This window comes from Balaenoptera borealis (assembly GCF_965194805.1).
Source record: "Balaenoptera borealis genome assembly, contig: HAP1_SCAFFOLD_943, whole genome shotgun sequence".
NCBI classification, from domain to species: domain Eukaryota; kingdom Metazoa; phylum Chordata; class Mammalia; order Artiodactyla; family Balaenopteridae; genus Balaenoptera; species Balaenoptera borealis.
In genome coordinates this window covers 213,814-228,530 of record NW_028123263.1, presented here as the reverse complement: position 1 = coordinate 228,530, position 14,717 = coordinate 213,814, and the positions used below count along the sequence as shown (strand labels likewise).

The 14,717-nt window shown below is 37.1% G+C and overlaps 1 protein-coding gene across 1 annotated transcript in view; it reads right to left on the bottom strand.

The window, feature by feature from the left end:
* LOC309621732 (leucine-rich repeat-containing protein 37A3-like) overlaps positions 1 to 14,717 on the bottom strand; it is a 53,899-nt gene that overhangs the window by 22,098 nt on the left and 17,084 nt on the right. Inside the window, 3 exon segments of the mRNA XM_082409077.1 lie at positions 4,056 to 4,136; positions 4,768 to 4,839; positions 8,104 to 8,175. Coding sequence (XP_082265203.1) covers positions 4,056 to 4,136; positions 4,768 to 4,839; positions 8,104 to 8,175 — 225 coding nt within the window.

Genomic DNA, 14,717 nt, shown 5'->3' with positions numbered 1-14,717 from the left:
GGGGCAAAAAACAGCCCAACCGGAAAGCTTAAAAAGAAAAGCTGAGGAATGAGATGTCCACAGAGACTTTGAAATGTTCCAATGTATTCCTGGGAAACTGGAAGACCACAAGACATATTCCTGGGAATCTAGGAAAATAACTGTTAGCATTAATAAATGAGTTCAGCAAGGTTGTAGGATATAAGATCAATATTATTTCTACACACCAGCAATGAGTAATCCAAAAATGAAATCACGAAAACAATTCCATGTGTAACAGCATCAAAACAAATAAAATACTTAGGGAAAAATTTAACCAAGTAAGTGCAAGATTCACACTGAAAAGTACAAAACTGTTGAAAGAAATTGAAGAAGATCTAAATAAATAGAAAGACATGCTGGATTCATGGACTGGAAGATAATCTTATTAAAATTTCACTACTTCCCAAATCGACCTATGGTTCCATTGCAATTCCTATCAAAATCCCAGCTGACTTCTTTCCAGAAATTGCCAAGCTAATTCTAAAATTCATATGGCAATTCAAGGAAACAGAATAACCAAAACAATGTTGGTAAAGAACAAAGTGGGAGGACTCACACACCCTGGTTTCAAAACTCAGTTCAAAGCGACTGCAATCACAGTGTGCTACTGGAATAAGAACAGACATGTAAATCAATGGAACAGAATTGACAGTATAGAAATAAACCCTCATATTTATGGTCTACTGATTTTCAACAAGGGTGCCAAAACAATTCAATGTGGAAAGAACAGTCTTTCCACGTGATGCTGGGACAACTGTACATCCACACACAAAATAATGAAGCTGGACTCCTACACGTCACACCACGCAAGAAAATTAACTCCAAATGGATCAAATATCCAAATGTAAGAGCTAAGGCTGTAAAACTCTTAGAAGAAAACACAGGCGTAAATCTTTATGACCTTGCATTAGACAACCGTTTCTTAGATATGATACCAGAAGCAGAAACAACCAAAGGAAAAATAGATGAATTGGATTTTATAAAAATGAAAAAGTTTGTGCTTCAAAGGACACTATCAAGAAAGTGAAAAAACATATAGAATGGGAGAAAATACTACAGGTGGGAAGAATAAGATGCAGTTGGGAGAAGAAAAGTATAGTAGTTGCTAGGTGTGACAATCTCAAAATTTTGAACTCTTACAAATAAAACAGCCACCCTAAATCACAGACCCAAAGGACAGACCCAAGTTAGTTTTGGTTTTAGCGTTTGTGCCTTTCTAAATCTGAGAAGCTGCCAGGATTCTAGTACACAGCAAAAAGTGACGACAACACCCTGAAGTGTGTAAGCTTTTGTGTGTACATAGCTATTGAAAGGAGACCAATGCTAGTTGACTGGGGGAGCATTAGAGCGGCTCTGTGACCGCAGCTCAATTTGCCTTCATAGTGTGGCCACACCTACCTCATTGATACTCTCAACAATGGGGTAAACAATTCAATAGGGATAAGGCTTTGATTTTCCTCTTATTCTCTCTTAGTGCTTATGTTCTTGGTACAATATTGATGTACCACAGACAAGCCAGCATGTGAATGTCCTCTGTCTGGTTAAGTTATATAGCCTTTCTACATTGTAGAGTCCTTCAGTTTCTAAAATCATGGAGCTTGTATTGCTAGGACCAGTGAAGTGACTAAAAGAATTTTTAAAAATAAGCCATCAGTCTGGACCTGCATAGGTGAATGAAGGAGAAACACTTTAAAGTCAGAAAAAAAAGTAGACTTAACATTTAGGATTATCAACCACTGCTGGTTTTCCATAATATATTTCATTCCTGATTTTATCTGAAAGAGATACGATTACTACCACCATTCAAAAAGTGGTACTTTATTAATTAATAAGCTCTTAGCTCATCTTTGAGGTCGATTTCGGATTTCAAATAGACTACCACACTGCTAACTACTTCACCTGATGTTTGTCAATAACATAGAGGCTTCATTCAAGAAACCTACTGACTTATAATTACCTGAAACCCGGTGATGAATCAAGGTTTTGTGGGGCCTGAACCTCATCTACTTTGGGAAATCCTGTCTAATAAAAACATGCACAGTTATGAATACAAAAATCGCTAGGACCCCTCTCAAGACCTTGGAAGGGACCTATGCAAGTGAGGAGCCCTGAAGCCTAAGCTTCATTGAATTCATGATAAATCCACCTCAGCTGGGGCCCTTTGCCAAACTTATTTAATGCAGGCAACTTATAAACACCCCAGTAATATGTCATCATAGGTAGTAAAATGACTTAACTCGAGGGCGGCATCTTCCCTTGGTGGCTTGCCTTTGGAAAGAGATGCAATAAAGTCTGTATCTCACCATGGCAAATGTTTCCTGAAGCCAATTAGCTTTGTCTATTAGAAAGACTTAGCCCAAAACAAAGACTTAGTATACTGTGACAATCTTTTGAAAGTAACTGTGAATGAGTTTTAGGAGTACAGTACTAATTTATTTCCAACACCAGATAGTTTTGATTCCTTCACTACCTTTTTCTGTCATTTAAGAGGAACACAAATTCAAAAGGAACAAGTTGGTGCCTCTTCCATTACAAATCTTTTCTAACCGACCACCCATTGTCTACTTCATCACCCCCCTCCTCACCTTGTTACCCTGCTGCACAGATGCTAGAATGGCTCTCATATATGTTTTCCCATCAACATCCATCTTTCTCCTTCCAGGATGAAAGCTTCTTGGGGACAAAGTCCCTGCCCTATGCGTCTTTGTATCCCCAGCACTTAGTACAGTGCTGACACACAGTGGGCATGGCACTCAGTGAATGTTTCTGAAGGAGTTCATTAATTTTTAAACTGTGATTTATTTATTTATTTCCACAAGGTATTTTCCTGTGTTGCCTACATAACTATAGTGAAACTCTGATTCTTATAAGGAACTCTTGGTGTTATAGGATGTTTAGGAAACGAGGTGAGTTTAAGACGTTGTATTGACGCTACTAAAACCTCCTGGTGAAGGGACCTCATGAGCCTGCTCTCCGGTGTGCTGGCAAAAGAAAAACTGACCCTCGGTGCTCTCTCCCCAAGGTAGGCATCAGCACACTAACAAGGAAAAGGAAGGAGGCCGCTAAAGATAGGCATCTGCAGGAATTGCTAATCCAGCTCCAGACACAGCCTCAGCACCTTCATTAACCCAAAATGAACTGTGTGAAACTGGATTTCTGAACCACAAGACAGGTAAGAGAGTCTTTTCCAAAGCCAGGTGTAGAAGAGCTCTTTACCTTGAGTCTAAAATCGCCTTCGGGCCATTGAACGTACCCACTCTCATTTCCTTGTGCCATGAGAAATCACAGAATTTTTGAGCTGAAAGGGTGTAAAACCCACACTCCTTACTGAAGAGTAGTCAGCAAAGAAAGTATATTGAATTAGGCTACAGCAATGTATTTTCTTTGTATTTCTCACACTACAGCTGAACACAAACAACGTCTTTTTCCACACCTCAAAGCTTCCTATTGGCCACAGATAATTCACTTCAGAGATATATGCTGTTTGAAAAATAATGTTCTGGGTGGCTGGGGAGAGCCCTGTGGTGGGCGTTCAGGAATTCTTTCTGCTTTACCTTTTAAAAGAGCTAATAATGGTTGGGGAAGCACCCACACCTTTTGCTCGCTGACGAATTCGGTGCTAAACTTAGCTCTTTGCAGCTCTGTGTTGCATACATTTTAAGCAGTTAGGAACTTTGCACATGAGCAGGAATCAAAGTGAAATTCAAAAGTGGAACTTCATGGACCATTCGCATATCGGAGAGACATCAGTGGGATTCCATGACAATGCTAATTTGAGTGTTTTTGCTTGGTGCCTTTTATTGCCCGTGCCAAAGATCAGTACTATGGAAAGCAGAGCGTTTCATATATATGAGTTAAACAAGTCTCTTGGCCTCTTTGTGCCTTAGTTTCCTCATTTGAAAAAAAAAAAAAAAAAAATGGCTCTCAAGACATACTTTCCAGAATTCATACTGGGCTTACACCCAGCTAACCAATAACTGCATGATGCTTTTACACACAGTTTTTTACACGTATTCATCTTCGATTTCACTTACAACTTGTGTAAAAACTGCATTCCATGCCAGGCCTGAAACGTTCCAAAGCTCAGTTCTGTGAGTAAATTGCAACTAAGATTTCTACAAAAAAAGACACAAGCAAAAGAAGAAGAAAAATATATATTCTTTCAGAACATTTATCCTTTGGCAATAATTCTAATTTATATATGATGAAACATAACAACACTACTCCCTCCATACACTAAAGAAATCTCACTGTGGAAGACATTATGATTTACACTTTCATGATTATATATGTGGTGCATTAGATACAAAATAGTAAATGCTCATTAAATACTTGTGTTAAGTGATCTTTATTTCTCTAGAAAGGCAGCACTATTGACATTCTGGGCTGGATAATTCTTTGCTGTGGGAGGCTCTCCTGTACACTGTTGGATGTTTAGTAGCATCTCTGGCCTCTGTCCACTAGATGCCAGTAGCATATACAGTTCTGACGAGCAAAAATGTCTCCAGACACTACCAGATGTCACCTGTGTGCAAAATCACCCTGGTTGAGAACCACTGCTCTATAATGATTCACTCTGATCTGCGTAATAATTCTCACACTAATCTTTGCTAGAGACAAAAAGGATTTGCTACAAAATTTTAGTAGTAATTTTAATCATATTTCAAAATGAGTAACAAATTAATTTTATAAAAAATTAAGCTTTACAAAAATTCCAAATATAATGAAGTTATACTTGTAACTTACATAAACTGCACAAAAGGTAGTGGTTCAAATGTACGTCTTTCGATAGACTGTATTTTATTGCAGGATAAATCTCTAGGAAAAGTAAAAGGAAAATATTGCCTCAATTAGCTATTAGATATCTAATTAGTAGGAATAACTAGTAGACTTTAGAATGATAATAATAAATAAGAAGCTTTGGTCTAAACTCCAAACCTTAGGAATTATTACTTGAACCTTCCAGAGCCCCTAACCCTGCCTTCACCTCTCTTAAGAGTCTCACCTTCAGGATCTTCATAAATTAAATATACAACTATGGATCTTGATAGATTTTGGAGGTAATCTTTCCCAAGAGCAGAAGCATTGATTAGATTCCACCTTTCGTGGTCTCACCAAATTCTGGATTATGAGCTCAAAGTTTTTATCTCTATATATCATTATAATTTCCAATATTAAAAGGAATATTCTTATATTTACACACCTCCCAGTATAGTTCTGTTTTTCTAGGTCAATTCATTACCAGAAGAAATAAAAGATACCCTTTCACACAACTTGAAAGGAAGTTACTTCTCTCATTAATATGTAACTTTAATTCAGTATTACACTTTCTATCATATTGACTTTTATTCGAAAATACCTACTCTTGACTATAGCTGACTATCTTATTTCCATTGATTCCAGCTTAGTCTCTCATTTCACCTGGATGGGTATAACTGTCTTCTGACTGGTGTTTCCATCTCTACCCTCTCCCTTTCTAAGCCATCCTCCACGCGATCACCAGATTAACCCTCCGGAAGTGGTTCTCATATACCAGCATCACTTGTGAACTTATTGAAGATACAAATACTCAGCCCTACTCTGGACCTCTTGAATCAGTAACTATGGGGGTGGAGCCTGTGTTTTCACAAGCCCTCCAAGTGGTTGGTTCTGTTGCAGGCTAAAGCTTGTCCTAAAGCACTGCTGTGGTAACATGGTAGCTTGACATGTTATCCTTGGCTTGGCCTCCAAAGCCCTAGATGATCTGGCTCTAATCTCCTACTCTTCCCACTTGTACTCTACAGGTACTCAGAGTATTTTTCCTGTGTTTTGCCTTTCTCCCACTTTCCTTTTGCAAGCTTATTCTTCCCAAGTTGTCTGTCATTGATACCCAACGGCCCTTCGAGGTCCCGTTTAAACAGCATTGCTCTAGTAACATCTTCCCGGATCCAATTTGAAGTCTTTTTTCCCTCTTTTGTGCTCCAATACCAACTTATAGCTCTCATTGCCCATATTCATTTCTTTCTTTAAATATAGCTATTTTTGCAACCCATGTCCTCTGAGCATAAACTCCTTCAAAGTATGGACTAGATCCTGCTTATGTGCATCGTCTCTCACGTTTAAAGCCTACGTGCGGACATAAAGCAAACTCAAATATTTATAAAATCAACAAATAGCTGGGGAGTGGATAGAAGGAGGAAATGACTGTTTTAAAAGAAACGTAGTTTTATTACTTCATGGTGCCTCCACAACCATGTCATTATGGTTTGAGCTTATATGTTTATTTTCCCTGTGAGATCATGAGTTGCTAAAAGGAGTCCTGTCTTACCCATCTTCGTGTTTACAACACTAGGCGTAGTGCTGATTAGCATATTCTTTTTTCGCTTTCTTATTGATTGGCTTTTTTTTTTTTTAAAGAATGAGAGTACTTACGCTAACCTGAAATAATCAGATTATAAAGTATTACATAGTAGAAGTAATGAAGGGCCTATTCCACTGTGCAGTTATCTTATTTGTTTTTCTCCAAACTGTGTAAGGTTTGGAGCCCAGATGGCAGAGAAGAGACTAATATAAAGGTGATTGCCCCTTAAGGTTTGGAAGGTTTGATAATTAAAAGAACTATTTTTAGGGTCATGTGAGGCTCTTTATACCCACTTCCCTTAAGCCTTTTATATTTGCAAGAAGAATCTATTTGCTAAAGAGGATCATTAATTGGCTTAATAAGGATTAATGACATACACAGCTTTGGATGCCATGGACAAAGGACAAAAACTGAGCTTTTATAGCAAAAAACACAGTTATCTCCTTATCCCTAAATAAAGGAAATACGAGGCAAGCATTTCCTCTTTGATAAAGAAGCTGGAGAGGGAATTCCCTGGCGGTCCAGGGGTTAGGACTCGGCGCTTCCACTGCTGGGGACCTGGGTTCAATCCCTGGTCAGGGAACTAAGATCCCGCAAGTCGTGTGGCGTGGCCCAAAAAACAAAACAAACAAACAAACAAAAAACAGAAAAAAAAAAGGCTGGAGAGATTTTTGTTAGGGGCATTTCTGATATGCTTATTTAGTGTAAACATTTCTAAATATACCACTTAACCATCATCTTAAACATTCTTAATATTGGTATCACAATTCCTGCATCGAAATCCTTAACAACAGTTTGTTCTTTTGGTAACTTAATGTGTTCTTGACAATACTGATTTTTTTTTTCAGATTATTTTTTTTGTGATGTGGACCATTTTTAAAGTCTTTATTGAATTTGTTACAATATTGCTTCTTTTTTTTTTATGTTTTGGTTTTTTGGCCATGAGGCATGTGGGATCTTAGCTCCCTGACCAGGGATCGAACCCGCACCCCCTGCACTGGAAGGCAAAGTCTTAACCACTAGACCACCAGGGAAGTCCCTTGACAATACTGTTTACATACTTCATCTACTTAAATATTTAATATTTAAATGTTAATTTAATTTAGATTAAATTATCAAAGTTATGAGTTAATGGCATTCATATTAATGTAAGCGTTCTATATTTTCTTGTCCTGTAGGGGACAATTTGAGGTTAACTTTAATTCCTCTCATTTCACTAAACCAACTTTTTCAAACCTTTTCTGTAAAGACCAGATAAGTAAATATTTTAGGCTTTGCAGGCCACATACAGTCTCTGTCACATATTTTTCTTCGTGTCTTTTTTTTCTCGTTTACAGCCCTTTAGAAAATCACTTTTAACTTATGGACTGTATAAAAACGGACTGTGGGCCAGATTTGATCCATAGGTCATAAACAAAATATAAATACAGATGGAGAGTATATGAACACTTATATAACAAGGTTCATATGGGAGTCTATAATTGCTCAGACCTCATTACCACTTTTCCTCTACAACTAAAGTGTATTTTTCTATCTATACCTTGTCTATATAATGAAAAAATTAAAAATGAATAGGAGATATATAGTGCTAGTGATGGGCTGGGACCCTACACAGACTTAAAGAATTGTAGAATTTTATTGCTAGGAGAAACTGAAGAGATTATCTAACTTGAACCCCTTAATTATTTTATAGATAATCTACTTTATAGATAAGAACTCATAAATAAATATGATTCACTTACAAATATCGGAGGGATAGCAAGCCTTCAAAGGAGTCCTTATGTAATTCAGTCAAATAATTTTCACTGAGAATTCTGAAAAATGAAAAGGTTATTTCTGGATCAAACTGCAAAATAACTACAACTATGTACTACATAGGACTAACTCCTATATGTGGAGGAAAGCTGGGTAATGGTGCCACCGAAACAACCTAATTCTTATCTAATTTAGGGATGGTGATTTCTGCTCTGTTTTCATTTAAACCTTCTTTTCACGTCCTCCTTTCTGTCCATCTCTCTCCATCACGCATGTGCACGCGTGCGCGCGCACACACACACACACACACCCACACACACCCACGCCCCACCCACTCTTCCCACCAAATCATATAGTTAATGCCTACTCTCTAGATCACGAAGTCTCTGTTAGAACCCAGCTCTGGGTGGCACCAACGTTGCAGAGCTGCCCTTCCCTCCTCTCTTTCCCCAAACCTTATTGGGAAGTCCCACACACAGCTGTATCAGGGCAAATGAAGCCATCTGATTTTTTCCCGCATTAAAAATTTTTTGAAAACTAAAATGTGCATAAAATATACATAACTGTTCAATAATTCAATTGAACAACTGTTCAACTGTTTAATAATTACAAAACAGACCCCCACGTAATACCATTCATGTCAGGAAAGAATCCTGCCAGCATCCCAGAAGACCCCGTGTGCCCTTTTCCAATCACAACCCTCTCTCTGACTTCCTAGAGGGAACCACTATCCTGACTTTAATAATAATTTCCTTGCTTTTTAAATGTAGTTTTGCCTTTTCTCTATCAGCCATAAACAACACAGTTTAGTCTTGCTTCTTCTTGAACTTTATATAAGTGGAATCATATTATATGTATTATTTTCCACACTGCTTCTTTCATTCAACATTATTTTGTAAAATTATTTTATTTTTGCCTGTAGTATGTAGTGTTGCATGTCCAACTACATGAGGCTTCTGAGTATTTGAAAGTGGCTAATGTGACTGAGTTGAATTTTTAATTTAATTAATTTCAATTATTTTAAAATTAAAATTTTAAAAACTGATACTCAATGTAATTATTGGAAAATGTTTATGTTAGCAACAATTTGCATATGTGATACTACATTTTTGACTGTAAATTTTATGAAATCTCAATACCGATCAAGTATTTGTAATAAAATTTAGCAACCAAATTGTGATTTCAAAGAGTTGGTATGGGAAAAAAATATAGATTCTCTCATTAATTTTTAGATTGATTACATGTAGATATGATAACACTTTGGATAGTTTTAAATACTTAGTATGAAAAAAACATAGAATATCTTATTAATAATGTATATAATGATTACATGTTAAAATGAAAATATTTTGTAAATAAGGGTTAAGTAAAAGATATTAACATTTATTTCATCCGTTTCATTTTACTTGTGTTTTTAAGTGGCTACCAGAAAATTTAAGATTACTTATGTGGCTTGCGTTATGTTTCTGATGAAGTGTATGACTTCTAAGTATGATTATACCACACTTTATTCATTCAACTGTTGGTGTATACTGAGATGTTTCTAGTTTTGATTTATTAAAAACAATACTGCTGGGCTTCCCTGGTGGCGCAGTGGCTGGGAGTCTGCCTGCCAATGCAGGGGACGCGGGTTCGAGCCCTGGTCTGGGAGGATCCCACATGCCACGGAGCGACTGGGCCCGTGAGCCACAATTGCTGAGCCTGCGCGTCTGGAGCCTGTGCTCCGCAACAAGAGAGGCCGCGATAGTGAGAGGCCCGCGCACCGCGATGAAGAGTGGCCCCCGCTTGCCGCAACTGGAGAAAGCCCTCGCACAGAAACGAAGACCCAACTCAGCCATAAATAAATAAATAAATAAATAAATAAATAAATAAATAAATAAATAAATAAAATTTAAACAAAAACAATACTACTTTGAACATTCTTGTATTTGTATCCTGATACATATTTGCCCGAGTTTGTCTAGGATGTAATAGGGATACAAAATTGTTTCCTAAGAAGTTGTGCTATTTCAAGTTGGCAGATTGAAACATGTCAAGTCTCCACCCCTTCAACTTCCACCAAAGTCCCTAAGAATGACATAACTAGAATCCCTAGAAAAGATATAACTTAAGAATCACAACCTTAGCTCAATGTGTGGGAGCAGCTCCACAAATGCTCCCCTACCAGAAACGTCCTGGAGCTACTACAGGGTGATCAGTTGGAATAGTGCGGTAGGAGCAGCCTACAGCACACATCAACCCCACATCTTTCCCCCTTGATCCAGGCAGCAAAAGGTGTCTTCCTCTAGGCAGGAGCAATTGGTGTTAGAAAGGGGGCAAGGTCTCAGAACCCTGGAAGAAGGGTATGCACTCCCTGACTAGCCACCAGAAGGCACCTTCCACCTCTGCCTTATTCTCAGGGGAACCCATTGGGAGTAATAAGCCCCAACAACTCGTTTCACTTCTCCCCTAAAGCTGGGAAACAAACGCAGTAGAATCTCAACTACAAAGATGAATTACACTCAGGAAGGACCAAACAATGTGAGAAAGCCAACTCCATTAAGGACAGAAAACAAAAACAAACATAAGAGCTTATAGCCAATGAATCAGAGTTAACAAAGCACAAGAGGACCTTAGGATAGCACAATTATTACCCTCAGACAGATGTAAGCAGATAGTGCATCCATTAATCAACTCAAGAATATACAAATGAAAAGTGTTGGCAATAATAAAAAATCTCAGTATATGAGAAGCAGAAATGACAGTTAAAAAATAAATTAAGAAACTGAGAGATCCAGCCCATGACTTCTCCAGAATGCAGAATGAAGGGAGCAGGAACGATTCACAGTCAAGCCTGACGCCTGGGTCTGCCAGAGGAATGTTAAGCCCTTTGCTTCCGCTGGTCTCACGATAAAGACTAGGAACATGCTGTGGGGAGGAGGGGGTGGTGTTTTGCACCTGTTTCTTATAGCTGATAAGCAGGAAGGCACATAGCCAGTATCCCAAGAGTGGAGTGAGGGAGTAGTAGAGAGAGCCAGTACAGAAGAAACTCTATAAGACGTCAGAGGTAGGTTTCTCGTGCCTGGAAGAATCCCCTTCCTTGCAGGTGATATTAACAGTGGTACATCCTTCAGGAGCCTTGGGGATCTGAGCACAGGCTATGTTGCCTTGTGAAACTATTTCCACTGAGTTCTGCATTTAAAACCTTCTGCTTTTCACTCACAGTGTCTCTTGGTCACATATTTATATTAATTCCATCTCATAGCTTAATTCCAGCTCATAAATTAATTCTTTACTCATAGCTTATGAGAATTAAAATATTACTACCTGGAAACTCTGCAACTCAGTTATTAAGGTGGTTCATATTATACAGGATATAGTCACACACATTTTTAAAAGATCACTAAAACAAAAACACAAGAGACTTCAATTCCCACAAAGAACTCTTGGAGCCCTGAGCATGCTTCAAAGACCCTGACCTCAATTTGAAATTCACCATGTTAGAAGGAATCGCAGTGATTGTCAGAATACATGTTAGGGGGAATGGTCAACAGATGGTGCTAAGACTGATTGTTTTCTCACCTCTAAGTAGTGGTTTCACATTTCCATGGAAATGATCCAAAAAGAAAAAAACCAAATCAATATGTCCAACGACATTTATGGTAACCCTTTTCATACCTGCAAAGGTAGGAAAAAGCTCTACCTCCCCATATCGCATAACCAAACTGTATGTATATACCATAAATGACATACAAACGTCACAGGAAATGATGGTATATGAAAAAAAGCTACACAAAAGTGGAACTCACATATACTGATTATAACTTTGAACGCTGACAAGGATTCAGGAAGTACAGCAAAGAGATGGGGCTGATCCTCCACTCTTTATGGCACTGTCTTCTCTGATTGGCTGATGCCCATACCAGACTGGTTAGAGTTTGAATATCATGGTAGGACAGGGGGTAACCAAACAGTATGTATTTCAAATTAATGGGGTTTCTTTCTGTGAAGTTGTTTGGATGACAGGATAGTAGAAATTTTAAAAATAACAACGGTAAATTCAGCCTAGAAGTAAAGTTTAGACTGAGAATGAGTCAGTCACCAAAAAATTACCCAAAAAGGAGCTTCAAATAAGCAATAACTCAATAACTGAAATAAAATACATTAATCTGTAGAACTCCAAATATTCATTTTGACGGAGGAAAAAAATTTTAAACTATGGGGAATCAAGAGTTAAAGCCAGATCTAAAACTTTCTCACACCATGAAAATATCAAAACCAGGCATGAAGTAACATTTAAGAAAGATCCATGTCTAACTTCTGACCAGGGTTCTGGTCTACGGCAATCTTCTGAATTTCACATTCATTCTTGATTCTGTATTATTGACAATTATCCTTCTCTCCACCTCTGTAACTTCTAGGAAATTGAGAGGGCTCAGGGTTTGTTTGTTTGATTGATTTAACTATATATGTAATGCAAACAATAGGCCTTTCTGGAACTGATTTACTCTGCTTCCCCTGCTTTCTTTCTCTCCAAAGTACTTAGCAATGCTTGAAATTATACCTATCTATTTATTATACTTATATACTTATTTTTATATACTTGTAAACCCCCTGAGAACTGGAATACTGGGGCTGTTTCATTCTTGGGCCTGTAACCCTAGCATGTAAAACAGTTCCTGGCATATAGTAGATACTCAAAAAATATTTATTGAATGAATTCAGAAAGTGACAAGTTATCAACTATCAGATACTTTTACTTAAAACAAATTATCCATTTATCGTCACTCATGAGGATAAGTACAGGAAAAGAAATGTCTTTCTTCTCCCCTACATTTGTGACTCAATCTTTTGAGACAAGAATCCTTTGAGAATTTCAGAAAAGCAATGGTTCTTTTCCCTAAAAAACTGCACTTTCTTGAACACACGCAAAAGTGTGCATGCAATTTCGACTTGTGGATCATCCTTTTAGGGCAGAGGTCTGTGAATAGAGAGGACTGAATCCAGAGTGCCAAACTTGGATGGGAAATAAAATTACATCTCAGTTTTCACAAATCTCTAACTAAAATCAGCACTTCCTTCCATTATGAATGTAGGCAACAAACCACAGTAGATCAGCAGTATAGTTAATTTGGTCCCCAATAGAAATCACAGGTCATTTCATATCACGTATATGCTGCAGATACCTCGAAATATCATTTATTCTCATCACTACCCTGGAGTTATAATATTTATTAGACCTACCACTATATCTTGTTATTTAATGTGTTAAGAGAAGCATATTTATTACTGTCTCACTAATTTTAAAAATATTCTGAAAACTATTTCAATATAGTTGGTTTCCTTTGTTTTTCTATATAGTTTGACTTATTATACATTATAAAACATTATCCCAAGAACATAAGCTTCTGTAGCTTGCCAAAGAGGTATACACGGGGGAGCAGGAGGTATAAAGAAATTCTGCTTTGGGGAAACACTGACCTCAAGTTAGGAACCTCTGCTTATAAGGTAGAAACCTCAAGCTGACTTAGAAATCTTCAAACCTTACCAGACTCATGTTATAGTGTATCGCCTCCCAAACACATGCTTTTTAAAAATTAATTTTTTAATTTCAATTTATTTTTTAAAAATATGTCATATATACTCACATCTCAAAATTCCAAAAATATGTAGCACACAATTCAAACTTTTTCTCTTACCTCTGTCCCTCAGTCTACCACCCCCCTCCACTCCCAGAGGAAATTAAGTTATCTATTTCTTGTGCCAAATGACTTTCATTTTTCTTACAAGTTTGGGAAATAAAATCTCCAAGTTAGATACTATCACGGGAAATATAAACTACATATACTATTTACGAAATCTGTAAATTAAAACAAATTGCCTGGTTCTAGCATTTTTTTTCCTTACCAATAAGATATCCGACTAAGGGGGCATCTCTTTAAGGGTGGTCATAATACCTGTTTTTAGATTGAATGTTATGTCTTTTATTATTAATTCAGAAGTCATTTATGACTTGTCTATTCAAATTGAACTAAGGATATGACCACAGACTGTCATGAAAAATTACTTTGAATGTTTTTTTCCAAAATCACTTATGGATCTAAACTGACTTTTTCTACAAATCAATAAAAAAAAATAGTAACAGAAAAATGGGCAAAGGACAGACAATTCAGAGATGAAATACAAATGTTCAGTAAACATATAAAGATATTTAAGTTTACAAGTAATACGAAAAATTCAAATTCAGATGGGACCCCTTTTATTCACCCGTCAGATTAGCAAAAAAAAAAAAAAAAAAAAAAAAGGAGAATATCCAGTGTTGGTAGGGTGTGGGGAAATGAATGTCATCACAGCAGGATGACTGGAGTATATAAGCTGGCACAACTTTTTCGAAGGCAATTAAAATTTTATATCTAAATAGCCTTCACCCCAACAATCCCATTTCTAGATAACTATTCTATAGAAATAAATGACCAGGCTCACAAAAATGCATGTACAAGGATATTCATTGCAGCAATGCAAGTAACAAGACAACTGGACATAATCTAAACATCCTTCAATAGGGGCATTATTAAACTGTGATACATTCATACTATGGAATACTATGCAGGAGTTTAAATGA